Source organism: Phaseolus vulgaris, chromosome 2 (genome assembly GCF_000499845.2).
Source record: "Phaseolus vulgaris cultivar G19833 chromosome 2, P. vulgaris v2.0, whole genome shotgun sequence".
Lineage (NCBI taxonomy): Eukaryota > Viridiplantae > Streptophyta > Magnoliopsida > Fabales > Fabaceae > Phaseolus > Phaseolus vulgaris.
This window is the reverse complement of record NC_023758.2, coordinates 20,036,111-20,048,890: the sequence shown is the minus strand read 5'-3', so window position 1 is coordinate 20,048,890 and position 12,780 is coordinate 20,036,111. Positions and strand designations below refer to the sequence as shown.

General features: G+C 33.9%; 1 protein-coding gene across 1 annotated transcript; it reads left to right on the top strand.

The window, feature by feature from the left end:
• The first annotated feature begins 303 nt into the window (after positions 1–303).
• Positions 304–3,224, top strand: LOC137810871 (uncharacterized). The gene is made up of 7 exons (XM_068612348.1): positions 304–535; positions 634–694; positions 784–878; positions 962–995; positions 1,628–1,682; positions 1,773–1,815; positions 2,986–3,224. Exons 1-7 carry the CDS (start codon positions 317–319, stop codon positions 3,055–3,057), a joined length of 579 nt encoding a protein of 192 aa, XP_068468449.1. The 5' UTR covers positions 304–316; the 3' UTR covers positions 3,058–3,224.
• The last annotated feature ends 9,556 nt before the right edge of the window (positions 3,225–12,780 follow it).

Sequence of the window (12,780 nt, the reverse complement as noted above, 5' to 3'; positions counted from 1 at the left end):
TTTATTTATTGATTAATATAACCAACTCATCCGATCACCAATACTGAATGACATCAGTCGGTTCGACTCCGACAAATACAACATTCAAATTAAAATTGATAATTAAAATTTTTTGAATAACAAATACTATTAAAGAAGATAACAAATAAGATTAAGATGATGGAAGTCATTCAAATTATACAATTAAAAAAAAGTAAAAATAATTTCTAAATTTTACGGTCTAAAAGTTTTTATATATTACGTATTTTTTACAATCTAAATTTTCATATTTATTAACTGCGTATCAATAAATAAATTTATGGAGGTGGAATAAGAAATGGATGTAACCTGGTGGTGCATAATCCCCTTGCTTTTGTCGTTGGGTTTAAAATTGGGAAACATCAAAAGCACGATGCAAGCCTCATCGTTCGGTGTAAGGGCGCAAATCCCAACCGTTAAGAAGGATTCGATGGCGGAGTCTACCGTCCCTAAGTGGGCCCAGAAAACCGTTAGCTTGCCCCCTCTCAAGCGGGGCTGCCATCTAGTTACTTCCAAGGTCCCTTTTCCTCTTCCTTTTCTTCCTTCATTTTTCCTTTTCCCAAAACCCTAACCCTTTTCATTTTTTCTTTTCTGCTGGATTTCGCTCCCATTCAGATTGTGAAAGAAATCGAACCAGACCTCTCCGGATTCAAGTGCGGCCTCGCTCATCTCTTCTGTGAGTATCCTCACACACACACGTAGCTGTTGCATGATTTGTTTTCTATTCACTGAACTTGGAAATTGTCATGGGAAACAAAACGACAGTGCAGCATACCAGTGCTTCTCTCACCATCAATGAGAACTACGACTCTGATGTTCGCGATGATACCGAAACCTTCCTCAATCGGATAGTTCCTGAGGTTTCTTTCTCGTCCATTAATGTTTTCTAGTCATGTAATTTCTTTATATCTAATTTTAATGTGTTAGTTAATGTCTGCTGCAGGGATCATCTGCTCCATGGAAGCATACTCTTGAGGGTTAGTATTATTTTCTCTCTTTTTTTAATTACCTATATATATATATATAATCGTTTTCTTAATGTTTTTAATATCTACGACTCTGATGTCCATGGATCCAGCTTTAGTATTTTTAGTCCTTATTCTACTTTATATATCCTTCAGAAAGCTTCTCTGATTGGATACCATTATGATCCTTGCTTTTCGTATTAGATGTAGAAATTCTAATTGAAGATTATGTGCTAAGTTTTTTGCCTACTTGTATTCGTCATAAATAACTTCATAGCAAAGTCAGTTATTACTTATCGTTGGACATGTTTCTCTCCATAAGCACTTTTAGAAGAGAGATAAGAAAAAAAATGAATGAGCATTTCCATAAATTAAAATTAGCTCATGCATAGGCTAATTTATAGAAGCTTTATCATATTATTTCTCTAAATTTTCATTTTTTTTTAATTTGTGTATAAACTAAATTTTACTTTAACTTGTGGAGAAACTGATATGATTTTTTCTTATGGAGAAGTTGATTCGAATAAGCCCCTTTGGAGCTATTGCTTTTCTTTTTATAATATTGATATGTTTTTTTGTAGTGATGTATTATGTTTTGCTTCTGTGGCAACGGGAAATCTAATTTGGATTTGAAAATTTTTCAGGGCCAGATGACATGCCGGCTCATATTAAATCATCGATGCTTGGTTGTGCACTCACGTGAGAAATACTACAGTGTTTCAGTTTGATTCATCATGCTGAAAAGTTATGACTATGCTAATATCATCTACTGATTTCTTTTATTTTTAGGATACCAATTACAAATGGGAAGCTTAACATGGGGACGTGGCAGGTAATAAAATTCATGTGTGCAATGATCTTCATTCATTCAAGTTTATATTGGTTCTATATACAGAGTGAATGAGGAAGAAAGGGAGGGAGTACAACTTTAAAGTGCTGAGTTAAAGTACACTTGGATAACCAAATTTTTTTTCAGCACTTTTGGAGTATTTTTGAAACCAAGAGGAACAATCCAATTGCTATCCAATTTTCGTAGGCATCATGCCCTGACTAAAAAAATCATTGGCTATCCAAGTTTATCATATGCTTATGCATGTGCACATTCAAGGGGTTAAAGCAATTCTTTCATTGTGGATAGTGTTTCAAAGCTGTTGCCTCCAGTAATTCACTATTGAGGCCATACCCTGATGGAATATATTTCATAATGGTTGATACATGATACACTAACTGTGATTAGGAAAACCCTTCTATTATTTGACTAACAATTTTGAAATTCCATAATATTCTCCTTCGAGATTGATAGTCCTCACATTGTCTATGCGAAAGTTTCTCAATTCATTTTGACTTGGAATAGCCTATTCCTACTCGATGCCCGAACTGGAGATTAAGTTCATGGATGAAAGCGTAGAGTTTATTTGTAAAATTCCGTGAGGAGATAAAATTACAAATTTTGACTGAGTAGGTTATCTCCTGTGAGAGCAAATGAAAAACTGATTTTCTTTGGGCTTGATTGTGAACAATATAAATAATGGAAACTGATTATTTTAAATTGTTTATAAACATTTCTGCTAAGAAGTAAGAAATTTCATATACTATCATTGTGCATTAGGGTTTTCCTAAATGAAATTAATTTTTATAATTTGAGAAACTCAGTTTTAATAGAGAAAATTATACAAACTTCCCTTGCATTTTTTTTTACATTTACAACTTCCATTACTGGGATGCAAAATGTAATCTAGTTTTTGGGTAATACAGAGGTCTATATATATAGGTTGTTTTTGGTTGATGTTTTTCACACAATTAAAGGAAGGATAATAGTGTAGAGGTAAAAAAGGGGGGAAATTTTGACTATATTTCGACATATAAATCCTATTTAATATGGAAGTGTTTAATATCTATAGTTGATGATGGTTTAGAATATTTTATTATAGGATCTGGGTGCTCACGGTTTGGTTTAATGTAATATCCAATTTAATAACGTATTTCTTCTTTTATGTTTTAGGGTATATGGCTATGCGAGCATCGAGATCATCCTACCTCACGAAGAGTTGTTGTCACTCTTAATGGAATATGAGGTTTTAAGCTCTGTGTTCTTTATCTCGCTTTTGGAAACTTGCTCTGTAATTTACAGCAGGATTTGTGCTACAATCTACCTTTTTTAGATAATGTAATCTGAATATATACTCAACTTTGAAGAGCATTATGATATGATCATTTAATGCAAAGAAGTATTACAACTAATTATTATTACTGTAAATTACACTAACACCCTCTTAATATTTTGACGAAGTTGGATTAGAGGTTGTGGGTGAGTGGAAAGTTGAGGGTGTGGGGAAGTGGAAGTGTGAAGAAAGTGTGGAGAAAGTTGAGGGTGTTTGGATTGGGAGATGTTAGAGTGGATGTGTGAAGAAAATTTATTGCAAAATGTGAATGATGTGATAGTTGTGAGAGTATTTTAATATATTTTGAATAATGTAAATTGTAAGATTACAAATTTACCATAGTATATAAATAAATAGAAAAATGAAATATTAATTAGTTTAAAGGATATTTAAGTTAATTAAAATAATTAGTATTATATTATTTAATTTTTATTACATTATATGAGTATACTTTTGTCCATGTGTAAAAGAATAATAAAAAAAGATTATTAATTTTTTACATAATTTTGATAATTAAAATAATTGTAAGTTTGAATTATAACTTAAAACATAATATAAAATTGAAATGAATTAGAAAATAGAATATAAAAATGAAATATGATTTCTTCATTTTTAATTTTATTAATTGAAAAAATTTGTGTTAGTTAAATTTTTGTTTGTAGATAATTTTATTATTATTAATGATTATTTAATAAATGTTATGTTATTATAAAAAGTATATAATTTAAGAAAAGATGTCATGAACATTAATTAGTTTGCAAAAAAATATATAAAGTCATTACATTTGATATAGAGAGAAATAAATACATGTTAATTTGAAATTATGCAAAACTTAAAAACATAATAATGTTAATTAGAAAAAGAAAAGACATAATAACATTTTAACCCTTCTTGTGGAAATCCTCAAACGTGTTTCTAGAAGGCATATTTTATTCCGTTGTGTGATAATGATTACATCTTTGTCATCGACAACGTCTTCATTGTACCATTTGAAAAAATTACAGCTTAAAACAAGGCTCGATCAAAATTACATTCCTCAGGGATCGTCCCAAGTGTTAACTTAACACCGCCATACCTCAGATTAACAATATTCATCCAATCCATTTCATTGATGTGTATCCGCTTGCCACAAATCTCAATGGCAAGTTCACCAAGAGGTGTGATCTTCAGATTTGTATAAAACACTCACACCAATTCCTCATAGTAGGGAAGTTTCATTCCAAGGAAAGTTTGTAAGTGTTGGAAGTTTAGAAGCTTTTGAAATTCAAACACTGGTGCAACAAAAAAAAGGAGAGTTATGACTGGTTTTCCATGAAACATTTTTTCAAAGACTATCATTTGCCGTTTTGAAGTAAAGTATCTTGAATAATCAAGTACTTCTTCAATCCCCGTTACTGGTGGAGGATTAACGACATGACCTTCTGTTGGCTCTTTACCCTAACGGGTTCTGTGGCGTTCCTGGGATGATGATGCCATCTATAATACAAATAATTCAATATATAGAAAAAATTAAATATTCATGACATCAAATATGAAACTCAATTTTAAGTAAAGGAAAATTATCACAATATCATAAACCAATTAAATATAGTTATCAAACACAATAGTAGAAGTGCAAAAGTGAATAATAACAATTATAGTGATAATTGCCAATAATAACAGTTCTAGTGATAATTGTCCAACAAGAAACATACAGAAACAAATTACAGACCAAGTAAAATCAAATTAAGACATCATAAACTGAAGTAGAAGATATGGAGGAACCGTTCACGCATGAAATAGGAAATCAACGCCTAGTAATGAATGCAAACAATTTGGTCATGCGACGCTCATATGACATCCCAAATAGTTGCTTAACTCTTCCTGGATGCTCACATAAGAACTCGTAGCACTGATCCATGACTTGTTCGTCCGGGATGTTAAGCTCCACCAGCATTGCCCAAATATCAGACTCTGAGTATTGGTATGAGGCATGACGTCAATGGTGGTGTACATGCTCAGCATATAAGTCGTTTCTTCGTCTAATTTCGGCAACTATATCTTGAGCTGTCGTTGCCTGTGCACAAGCAATATTCACCAACTGAGAGGCATTTTCATTTTCATCCTTCATTAATGAAACACATTGTTGAAGATTAGTATTCAACAATGCAAAATGTTCATCAATGTCGTCCATAGTAGAGCCTTGTTGTTAGATTGTATGGCTTTAAACTAGATGGGGGGGGGGGGGGTTGAATGGTTTAAAGAGGGTTTTCGCAAACATTTTAGTCTAGAATGAAATTCCTTTGAGAAAACTTGATTCAGAACTCAGTTTGCCAAAAACACAAAGCAATTTAGCACAACACCAGAAAAACAATCGGTTGTTTCGCAGAAAAACAATCGGTTGTTTATACCAGTTAAAATATACAAAACTGAAATCAAAGAGTTTAAGGGAGAGAGAGATTGCACACACAATTTATACTGGTTCACTCTTAAACCAAGAGCTACATCCAGTCTTCCCAGAAACCACTGGAGAATCCACTAAGTAACCAAACTTAGATTACCTACACACACCACCAAAGAAGTGACCTTGATACCCTCAATACACACACTTCTTTGGCTCAACACAAACACCACCAAGAATGTTGATCTTGACAACCTCAAGAGCACACAACACTTCTCGGCCTAACATACCAGAGTTTACACAAGGTACATAAGGATTACACTTGTTACAGAATGATCTGAAATCAATACAAATGAAAATCCTATTTCACTCTCTCTTGATCAAAACAATCTCAAAGCAATCTTCAACTCTTGAAAGCAAAATCACTGAAAAACTCAAATATGTTTTTCTATGATTAAATCTTAGTTCTTGTTTGTTACAAAGGTTGAACAAACTCTTTATAGCTTTCAAAGACTAGTCAAAGCATTTAAAACAGGAGAGCATTCAATTATAAAATCATTTAAAGCTCAGTCAACACTCAAAACAGTTTTATGTTATGATTTGAAAACAAACAATCGATTGAATGTTCGAATCAATCGGTTGTTTTGGTTTGACAACAAGTCAACCACCAAAAACAGTTTTCAACCTTTTTCAAAACACCTAAGTATAAAACAATCGGTTGTTTTGACAAAACAACAGGTTGTTTTTCACTTAGTTTAAAAAACACTTTCAATTCAAAAGGTTTAAGAATACTTAAGCTTTGGATTCAATCAAGAGTGGATTTACACAGATAATCTACTCCATATCCTATTCTAAAACACCTCAGCAACAACAAGCACATACAGCCTTCCATCAAACTCAAAGGATTTGGATTCTTCAAAGCTTGAACACACTTGATTCAACAATTTCCCCTTATTTAATGAAGACAAATCATGGTTGCTTGTGTTGGATTTGATTGAATCTGAAGCAGTTCCTGCAAAACAATGCTTAAGCAAAGCACAATATCTCTGATAGAAAACAACATATCAGCAGTATTAAAAACCAGTCTATCAGCAGAAAAATCAGCAGAAATAAAGCTCACTTACACACTTAAACACAACATACAGTTTGCAGAAAATAAAAGACAATAAAAGACAACACAACATAAAATCTCTCCCTATTTGTCTTCACAAATAGACAATAAGAAGAGATAAAACACAATTGTTCCAGATTATACAGAATTGAAAAAACAAAAGCACTTAAACTGATATAGGGCAAAAACAGTCGGTTGTTTCGAGCCTTCAACCGGTTGTTTTTCCTTTAATAATCCTTGCAATACAGGAGTTCAAAGATCTGATTCTGAACAGTTTCAACCTGTTCATCCAAGGTCATAAACCGTGTATCCATGTTGTTGAATCTGTTGTCTATACTCTGGAAGTTGCTCACACACAAATCATGGAGATTTCTTGGATTCTCAGCAAAGTCATCAAGTCTATTCACCATGTATCTTTCAAAAGAAGACATGGATGATATCTCATCTCCTTGATCTCCTGCACTGGTTCCATCACCATAATTGGTTGCAGGTTGTTCTTCATGGTGAATATCCATGTCAGCAGCTTGATCTTCTTCATCAAAATCAGCAGCTGCAGCACTTGATGAAGCACCATGATCACCATCTTTGCTCACCCATTTTCCATTTGTTTTGGTGATTCTCATCTTGCTTAGAGAGCCATTGTTCATTTCTTGTGTTGACTTAACCAACTCAGAGGTCTCATCTTCAAGATTCACTTTAAAATAGAGCAAGAATTTAGAGATTAAAACAACATAGGGATAGTGGTAATCACTTAACCTCATGGATTTTTGCATGTGTTCTTTAATGATATGGATCCAGTTGATCTTGATATTCTTCATGTTGCAGTAGATGTATACAAGGTCTTCTTCTGTTAAGATAGAATGGTTGCTCCCCCTTGGAGTAAGAATCTAAGTTACAATAAGAGCAAGCACCCTTTCATCTAGCTTCAAGCCTCCAACCGAACAAGTTCTCACTTGGGCTTGTTGATTCTTCAAGCAAATCTTGTAGTATTGGACTTTGTTAAAATTCTCCACTACACCAGGATTTCCCTTGTTGATCCTTAGACCAGCATATTTCAGGCCAGCTACAGCAGTTCACACATCATGAGTGATCTCCATGTCAACACCCTTCACATGAGAAACAAGATTGTTTCCTTCAAACTTGAGATTGATGTAGAATACCCGAATCAATCAAATCAGGTATATGTTTCCCTTCATCTCCAAGAACCTTCCCAACAGCTGGTCCTTGAGAAGCTTCCTCACATTGTCTACCTTTTGGCTTTTTAGCCAATCAAAGGAAACAACTTTGGGGTTGTTGATCACCTTTGTGCTAGTTTCAAAGCGATACCTTTCAATGAGCTCATTGTCTCCTGAAAACCAGCCCTCTAGTCTCCCTCCAGACCTCACAACTCTTGTTTTGATCCTCTTTGATGTAGGAAGAGTGGATTCCATGATAGCAGAAAAAGAGGCAAAGAAGACTCACACAAAGAGAGCAAGAGATGTTGCAAGAGATGGCTCAATTGATTGTTCTTGTGACAGAGAATAGTTGCACCGGAATTTAAAGAAAAATTGAACCATACTGCATTCAATTGATGTGAGTGAGTTTCAGTCTTTAAATAGAAAAGACTTGACCAAGACCTGCACAGAAAACCTCAGAAAAAGCAGAAAATCACATGGTCATCACATGTGATTTTTGACTAGTCATAAAGGCTCTTAAATTTTCAAGATTTTGGAATATATTCCTTTATGACATGTTGTAACTTCCTCTAGAACCAGATCAGGCTTTCAACACAGCTTTATTGACTCATGATTCTTTCAAAGTTGAGATCTGCAACAGAAAGAATTCAAAAAAGAATTAAATTCATTCTTTCACAGTGCTGTCAGAGAGGAAACAATTGGTTGTTTTTCTGCAGCAGTAAAACAAATTTTGAATTATTAAGAATGAGCAGATAGGATTCAATGTAGATGTAATTGAACATTTAACAAGAGATATTGATGAGCATATATTTATTCACACTCACTAGCCTTATTCATAGATTATTGGACTATAATAATAAATAAATCCATTGTTTTAATTAATATTCTTATAATTAGGTTTATTTGGGCCTTAACTATTATTATTGTTAATTTTGTGTTTTTAGAGTAAATTATCCAGAGGAAGCATCTAGCTTTGTGAATGGGCCAAATATGTAAAAGTCCAAGTTGCTTCTTGAACCAAAACAGGCAAAATATTCTGAGAAGAAAGAGAAAATAAAAGCTACAAGATTCCAGAAACAGAATTGGAAGCAAATCTTCTACAAAATAAAAAGAATTATGGAAAGTGGAAACTGTTTCAAAATCTAAACTGCAATATTTTCCCAAGATCCTTGGAGCAGAAAAGCCCTATAAAAGGACACAAGCATCAAGGAGAAAAGAGAGAGCTTCATAGGGTTTTCTTAGTTTATTTTCGTCTTAGTAATTCTTTTGTTTTGCCTCCGCATGGAAGGCTAAACCTTTTTTGTTGATTCCTTTGTAATTTCCCATTGAATTCTGAGGTTTTGTTCAATAAAAGTTTCGATTTTTAATTCTCTATAGCAGTTTTTTTTATTGTCTAATCTCCTGGAAAACTGGTTTTTGTGAGAGGTTGTACTTGAACGCATGATTGAGAGTCTTCCTTATCTTAAACTTTGTTTTCTTAGTTAGTTCGCATTGTTCTAATTAATTTCTTGGGCGCATGATTCATGGAAGAGGAGGTAAGCATTCCCATGGAGTATACGCATGGAACAAAGTGGGTATTGATTAAACTAGTAGACACATGTTTTACTAGTGAGTTTCAGTTGAATTAGATTGGCGCATGTTCAATCTGGTTTAACTCTGTTGGAGGATTGAGAAAAGATTAACCTTTAGAGAACCTGTGAAAAATTCAACGGTGGAAGAACTTGGGATCAACCACTTTTTATTTGCTATTTTAATCTCTTTTATATTTTCTGCACAACTATCTCAAACCCCCTTTTTATCTTTATTGTTATTGCTAACTTTTATTGCTTGCAGATAGATTTTAAACCCTGATCAACTGATTTTACTATTGGATTCGTTGGGAGACGACTTGGGGACATTTGTCCACAATTATACTATCATCCCTCTAGTGTTAGACAAGTCTACGCTAGAATCATATTAATTTGACAGCAAAACAAGAGCTATCAGATATTTAAGCATGAATTTGACTTTAAAAAAGAATTAAAGATAGAGATAAGGAAGGTTTTATCCTTTACGAGGTTCCTTCAATGAGTCATTTGTTTGTGATCAAGAAGCCTCTTTTGACTATTGAGAAACTTGGACTGGTACATAACATTGATTCAACTTCAATGTTAATCTTTTCCTTCCAAGAACCTGATCAGATGACTCAGAGCCTCATGGTCTTCTAGATTCCCTGCATAAACATGAATTCAAGCAACAAGGTTTGGTCCCCTTACAAATGTGGGTCCATTTGGTTTATTTTTAACATTTGAAACCTTACAACCTTAGGGAATCCATTTCATAAAGCATTTGAAAACAAAATATTTCCTTATTTTACAGAATCTAACAGAATGACCTTTCTTCATGCAATAAAAACATGTAACAAACGATTGTTTCTACTTAAGAATCGGTTGTTTTACTGGTTGTTTTGAAAAATTCTTCGGAAAATTATCTTACTTGTTTTGTGGATTAAAACCTAAACCAACTCTTCCAAAAACACAGTTTTGAGATGCCAAGACATTCTCAAAGTTGGATTTTCCTTTTGAAAGTTTATCCACAATATTAACAAGATAATGCACATTCTTTTCAACATTTTCACAATTTTCACAAATGAGAGTGTCACACTTGCAAGAAGAGCTTTTGCAATGAGTTTCTAGATTTTCAAAATCACTTTTTGATTTTTCCAGCTCTTCTTCAAGTGCCTTAACTCTCTTTTCAAGCCAGCTGTTAAGCTCTTTTAATCGGTTGTTTGAAAGAACCAATCAATTAACTTCTTCATGTGTTTCTTGAAAAGCTTCAAGCAATTCAATATAATTTTCAGCATTTATAGAAGCACATGAACTTACATCACTTGAGCTACATGACTCATCATCTCCTTAAGCAATCAAGCATATGTTTGCCTTTTCTTCTTCACTTGATGATGAGCTTGATGAGAAGACTTTATTCTCATCCCAAGCTATGTATGCCCTTTTTGACTTTCCCTTCTTTTCTTTGTAACTTGACTTCTTCTCCTTGCTTTCTTTATTTGGGCAATTTGCCTGTATGTGCCCTTGCTCACCACAACCAAAACAAGTATAGTTATTGGAATTAAAATCTTTGGATTTTTTGTTTCCATACCTTTCTTTGTTGATGTCTTTGTTGCGGTTCCTTTTCAAGAATTTGCTAAACTTTCTAGATAGCAAACTAAGGTTCTCTTCATCACTTTCATCACTGGATTCTTGCTTGTTTTTTGTGCTTGACAGCTTTTAAGGCAATGCTCCTCACATGCTTGTCTTCACTTTCTTGAACATTGAGTCTATTCATCTCCAACTCATGTTCCCTAAGTTTGCCAAACAAAGAAGCCATACTCAATTATGTTAGATCTTTAGATTCAGATATAGCAGTTACGTTAGGTTGCCAAGATCTATCAAGACATTTGAGGATCTTGATGTTTAGCTCTTCTTTTTCAAAGGTTTTCTCAAGGCTCATGAGGTGGTTGATGATGTGAGTGAACCTCTTCTGAACATCAGCAATAGTCTCACCCTTGAGCATTCTGAACATTTCATACTCTTGGATTAGAGTATGCTTTTTGGCTCTCTTCACCTCATTGGTACCTTCATGAGTTACCTCCAAGGTGTCCCACATCTCTTTTGCTGATTTGCATTGAGAGACCCTGAAAAATTCATCTGAATTCAAGGCAAAAGTTATTATGTTTTTAGCAATGCAATCAAATTTGGCCTTCTTGCTTTCAGAATCAGTCCATTGAGACCAAGGTTTTTCAATGGAAGATCCATCTTTTTCAAATTTTGGAACAAAATGACCACTTTAAATTGCATCCCAAATTCCTTTGTCAAGATTCAACTAGGATTTTCATTTTGACTTTCTAAAATTGGTAGTTCAAACCACAAAACAAAGGTGGTCTATTGATTGAAGCACCCTTCCCAAAGGGTAATCTATCAGCCATATAAAAACAGTTTTAGGATCACACTTGAATAAATTTCAAGAACCAAGCTTTTGATGCCAATTGTTAGGTTGTATGACTTTAAACTAGAGGGGGGGGGGTGAATGGTTTAAAGAGGGTTTTCACAAACTTTTTAGTCTAGAATGAAATTCCTTTGAGAAAACTTGATTCAGAACTCAGTTTGCCAAAAACACAAAGCAATTTAGCACAATATCAAAAAAACAATCGGTTGTTTATACCAGTTAAAATATACAAAACTGAAATTAAAGAGTTTAAGGGAGAGAGAGATTGCACACACAATTTATACTGGTTCACTCTTAAACCAAGAGCTATATCCAATCTTCTTAAAAACTACTGGGAATCCACTAAGTAACCAAACCTAGATTACTTACAAACACCACCAAAGAAGTGACCTTGATCCCCTCAAAACATACACTTCCTTTGGCTCAGCACAAACACCACCAAGAATGTTGATATTGACAACCTCAATAGCACACAACAGTGTAAGAATCTATGACTTTAAACTAGAGGGGGGGGGGGGGGTAATGGTTTAAATAGATTTTTCACAAACTTTTAAGTCAAGAATGAAATTACTTCGAGAAACCGTTGATAAGGAAATCAGTTTGCCAAAACACAAAGCAAAAAATCACAGCACCAGAAAAACAATCGGTTGTTTCGTAGAAACAATCAGTTGTTTATACCAGTTTACAAATAACAAAACTGAATTTAAAGAGATTAAGGATAGAGAGAAAAGCACACAGAGGTTTATACTGGTTCACTCTAAACCCATAGCTATATCCAGTCTTCCCAGAAACCACTGGAGAATCCACTAAGCAATTAATCCTAGATCACTTACAACACAACCAAAGAAGTGACCTTGATCCCCTCAAGACACACACTTCCTTTGGTCCAACACAACTACACTAAGAATGTTGATCTTGATCCCCTCAAGAACACACAACACTTCTCAGCAAACACACAAGGTTCTTTCAAAAGATACAAAAGATTATA

What these genes read in the sequence shown, in the direction of transcription:
- LOC137810871 (XM_068612348.1), top strand. Translation starts at nt 317, where the DNA reads ATGGATGTAACCTGGTGGTGCATAATCCCCTTGCTTTTGTCGTTGGGT. An exon ending in ATGCTTGGTTGTGCACTCAC is followed by an intron (nt 1,683 to 1,772) that starts GTGAGAAATACT and finishes TTTTATTTTTAG; the next exon opens with GATACCAATTACAAATGGGA. An exon ending in TTAACATGGGGACGTGGCAG is followed by an intron (nt 1,816 to 2,985) that starts GTAATAAAATTC and finishes TTTATGTTTTAG; the next exon opens with GGTATATGGCTATGCGAGCA.